This window comes from Cricetulus griseus, chromosome 5 (genome assembly GCF_003668045.3).
Source record: "Cricetulus griseus strain 17A/GY chromosome 5, alternate assembly CriGri-PICRH-1.0, whole genome shotgun sequence".
Taxonomy (NCBI): domain Eukaryota; kingdom Metazoa; phylum Chordata; class Mammalia; order Rodentia; family Cricetidae; genus Cricetulus; species Cricetulus griseus.
In genome coordinates this window covers 102,402,570-102,406,654 of record NC_048598.1, presented here as the reverse complement: position 1 = coordinate 102,406,654, position 4,085 = coordinate 102,402,570, and the positions used below count along the sequence as shown (strand labels likewise).

Genomic DNA, 4,085 nt, shown 5'->3' with positions numbered 1-4,085 from the left:
TTAGCTCGGTAAACAACTGCAATAAAGCCTCCTGCTGTTTGCATCAAGCTTTCACCTCCGCCTGGTGATTGGGGTTGCCGAGGTCCTGGGCTGACATCCTGGGGTCCTGAACCTCCGGGGGTCTTTCAATTCAATTAAATGTTTATGCCTCTGTGGAAAACATGTTTTTGCCATGTGTGACATGTCCTTGTGATTGTATACAGCTGGAACTCATGAGAACTTCACTCATGTGACCTTTCTTTATTTGTAAGTTTTTGGAGACAGCTTTCTTTGTGTAACCTTGACTGTCCTCATGTGACCTCTCTTAACCCTCAGACATTATACCATCAGGGGCTCTGAATAAAGTTGGCTGTTGCATTAGGTTTTAATTCAGCTTCATTGTCCCAGGTCTCACTGCCTGTAGAGTGATGGCAGAGATCCACCCTGACCACGCCCCCAGCCACTCACCAGGAAATTCTAGGCAGGGGGTCCGCCCTGACCATGCTCTGAGCCCCTCACCTGGGGATTCTAGGCGGGGACTTTACCCCTGAACCACAACTATTCCCTGCTTTCTTTAAATATTGCATTGCACTGTTTATTGCTGTAACTGTGTTTTGGGTTTAGAATATCAGACTATCTTCTGAGGCCCCTGCCCTTACACTGGTTCTGTCTCCCTCTTACAGTAAGCTTATACTTCTAGGTGGAGGGCTGTGATGTAGGTGGTATATTGGGAGTTGTAAAGTATCTGATGGGGAGCGCTGGGAGCCATTGGTAAGGTCCCAGGCTGGTCTCCCATTCATCACACTGGGGGATGGAGAAGGTGGTCTCTGAGGCTTCAGCTTGCAGAGGTGAGGAGTGGAGGCTGAACAACTGAGCTGTGTCCTCAGCGGCCCTGAGCCTGCAGCCGCTGCATCTGCAGGATCTGGCTGAGAATGCACTGGACGTCCTCATCCATCTGTCCCTGTGGTGAGATAGGGGTTGACAGGGGCAGAGAAAAACCCTGGTGCACCAGCTAGTTGCTCCCCTGTGCCCTAGAAATCCCCCTACTCAAACCCAAGGGAGTCAACACTGCTCGAGACAGGTCTGTACACAGGGATGTTCCCAGAAGCCACAAGTCCATCCCAGAACAGAAGGGGAAATGGTCCCAGGTGGTGGCAGAGGAGTCATGAAGCTGGGTTGGCACCCTGAGACGGAGCCAGGAGGCTGGGGCTCACCTGAATGGCACACAGGAGATGAGAGCGGTATAAAGCCACCACAGCACCATGCTCCCGGGCCTTCTCCTGTGGACAAGGGGAAGGGAGAGGCAAAGGGATCAGACGCTCAGGCTCATCCTTGGCTATAAAGTGAGGTCATTTGAGGTCAGCCTGGGCCACATGAGACCCTGCCTCATAGGAAAGATGGGTAGGGAGGGGAGGGGAGGGGAGGGGAGAAGAGGAAAGGGGGGAAGAGGAAAGGCGGAGAAGGGAGGGGAAGGGAGAGGGACAGAAGGGGAATTTGGAAGGGGAGACCACCCACAGCAAGACATACCCACATGTCTCCACCTAAGCCAAAACCCCATGTTTACTGACTACTGAAGTCCGAGTCAGGGAAGTGACACTGAGGCACCCTGACCAGCCTGGATCCTGCCAGCCATCCCTGTCTGTACCCTGACTACTCCACCTGTGGCTCCCATCAACCCTCCCCTGTACAGAGTGGTACCTCCATTCGCTGCTGCAAGGCTGTCACCTGGCCTCGCAGGGCCTCCTCCTCCTTGGAGCTGGCAGGGGCTGCCTGCTGCGCCTTCAGAGACTCCTTCAGTGTGAAGACTTCTTTGGACAGCTCTGTGATCTGCAGGGTGGGGGACGCTGTGAGTGACCAGGCAGAGACGAGAGACCTCTGCACCTCTGTAGGGCAGCTTTGTAAAAGGTCCGTGATTTGAGCTGACTGGGAACTTGTATTTGTACAACTGAAGGACTGAAAACAGTCCTCGAGTTTTTAAATGTTTGGAGGAGAAAAAAAGAAACCCAAAGGAAGACCTATTTTGGTGACCCTTGAAGGGATTCCTAATCACATTTGGGTGTTCATTAAAGTTTTATTGACACATGTCCCTGTCTGCTCACAGCAACAGGAAGCAGACAACTGTCTTTTTGGCCCCTCATAGAAAACACCCAGCCTCCCCTGCTCTTCCGGTCCTTGCTGGCCCATCTGGGGAGCAGTAGAGTCTGGAGCTGCCTGGCTATCCTTGCTCAGTTAACCCATAAACACAACTTAAATTTTCATCTCTGGTTATGGGATGCCCAGTGTTGACTTGTGACCCCCCCCACAGGCACGTGTGCACAAAGAGCACACAGAAAACGGTACAAGTGGTTGCCAGTGAGATGCCCATGGGGGTACCGGCACATGCCGCCAAGCTGTTTCTCTTCCTGAGTTCAATCTCTGGGACCCACATGGTTGAAGGAGAAAATGGATGTAGGCAAGTTGTCCTCTGAACCCCACATGCATGCCCTAACCCCCAACTAAAGAAATACATATAATTTCAAAACCTTCTAAACCTTACAGATGGGAAACCTGGGTTCAAATCCCAGCTTACGATCCATTTAGTGGCTGTGTGACCTTGGTCAGTGGACTTACCTCTCTGTGCCTGTTACTTCCAATGGGTCTAATTAGAGAGCAGAAAGTGAACCACGCCAGTTACCATGGTTACCCTGACAACCAGAGTGGCACTAGCTGAAAGTGTCGCACTTTCCCATGGGATAAGCAGGCTGGTTTCTCAAGACCTGGCCTTCAGGGGGGGGGTCTTCAGTTCTGTGTAACTCCGGCTGAGTGGGCCCCAACAGTGAACAGGAGGGAACCCACCTTCTTGTCCTTCTCCTTGGCCTTGTCCAGGGCCTCCTGGGCACGGCTCTGGGCCTGGCGTGCCCTCTCGGCCTCTGTACGAAGCCCTCGGAGCTGCTGCTCAGCCGTGGCCAGCTGGGCCTCGGCCGCGTGCCTCTCGCTCTTCATAAACAATGCCTCACGCTGCACCTGTGGCCCAAGTCCACACGTGACTCTCGGGACACTTAGACCCAAAGAAGCTTGGATCCAGGGGTTCTCCCCACCCTCCCACAGGGCTGATAGCTTTTCCACCTCCAGGATGGTTCTGGACTCCCACCCGACCCCAGGGGCATTCTGGTCCAGCCGTGCACCTCTGGCTACTAGGTGTGTGGCCCTGGACAGGCAGCCTCTGTTCTAGCTTTCTGAGTCGGTGGTGCAGGCCTGAGATCCAGGTACTCAGGAGGCTGAGGTAGGAGGATCAAAGGCAGCCTAGGCAACTGTGAGAAACTCTGTCTCAAAACACACACACTACCCCTTGTAAGGAATTGTTTTGTTTGTTTGAGCTGTTTTGTTGAGACTGGATTTCTGTGTGCAGCTGTGCACCACCAAGTCGGCTAGGTAGTTTTCAGCTCACATGGTTCTCAGCGTGTAAAGCGCTAACCCAGCATGCATCAATGCATCAGGCCGCTGGATAATCAGGGAGGTGGAGGCAGGAGGGTCAGGAGTTCAAGGTCAGTCTGGACTACTTGAGTCTAAGAACAAGTGTCGTGCGCCCCCCCCCCGCCCAAGAAAAAGGAGGGGGAAAAAGGCCAGGGCTTGGGGATGGCTCAGCGGGTAAAGGTGCTTGCAGCAAAGCCTTAGTTTACAGCAGTCTTAGTTTGGTCCTCAGGACACACATGGCGGAAGGAGATGACTGGGTCCCACAGACTGCTGGCTGGCATTCTCACAACGCCATGTGTGTGCACACACATAAGGAAAGGATAATAGATTAAATCTAAATAGAAATATTAAGGGCTGAAGGGATGGCAAAGGGACTAGAGCAGCGGCTGCTCTTGCACAAGACCTAGGTTCGGTTCCAAGCACCCACGTTGCGGCTCAAGTCCGCAAGTCCAAAGTTGGGCAGATAGGACGCCGTCTTCGGGGCCTCGAGGGCACTGAGCATGTGCACCGGATGCGGAAATGTACCGTGAGGGCAGCCGCCTGCGCGTGCGCTCACCTGGAAGACCTCCGCGCTCGTCCTCTCGTGCCTGCGCGCCAGCTCCGCCAGCTGCGCCTGCAGCTGGGTCACGTAGTCGCGCAGCGCGCCCAGAGCC

General features: G+C 54.0%; 1 protein-coding gene across 1 annotated transcript in view; it reads right to left on the bottom strand.

Annotated features, from left to right (window-relative positions):
- Nucleotides 1–244: 244 nt before the first annotated feature.
- The window catches only part of Ankrd24 (ankyrin repeat domain 24), a 19,376-nt gene continuing 15,535 nt past the window's right edge, over nucleotides 245–4,085 (bottom strand). Inside the window, exons 20-24 of the mRNA XM_035445864.1 lie at nucleotides 3,860–4,051; nucleotides 2,815–3,186; nucleotides 1,678–1,806; nucleotides 1,194–1,259; nucleotides 245–940 (exon numbers count right to left, since the gene is read on the bottom strand). Of these exons, the coding sequence (XP_035301755.1) occupies nucleotides 863–940; nucleotides 1,194–1,259; nucleotides 1,678–1,806; nucleotides 2,815–3,186; nucleotides 3,860–4,051 (837 nt within the window). The 3' untranslated portion in view covers nucleotides 245–862. The remainder of the gene's footprint in view (nucleotides 941–1,193; nucleotides 1,260–1,677; nucleotides 1,807–2,814; nucleotides 3,187–3,859; nucleotides 4,052–4,085) is intronic.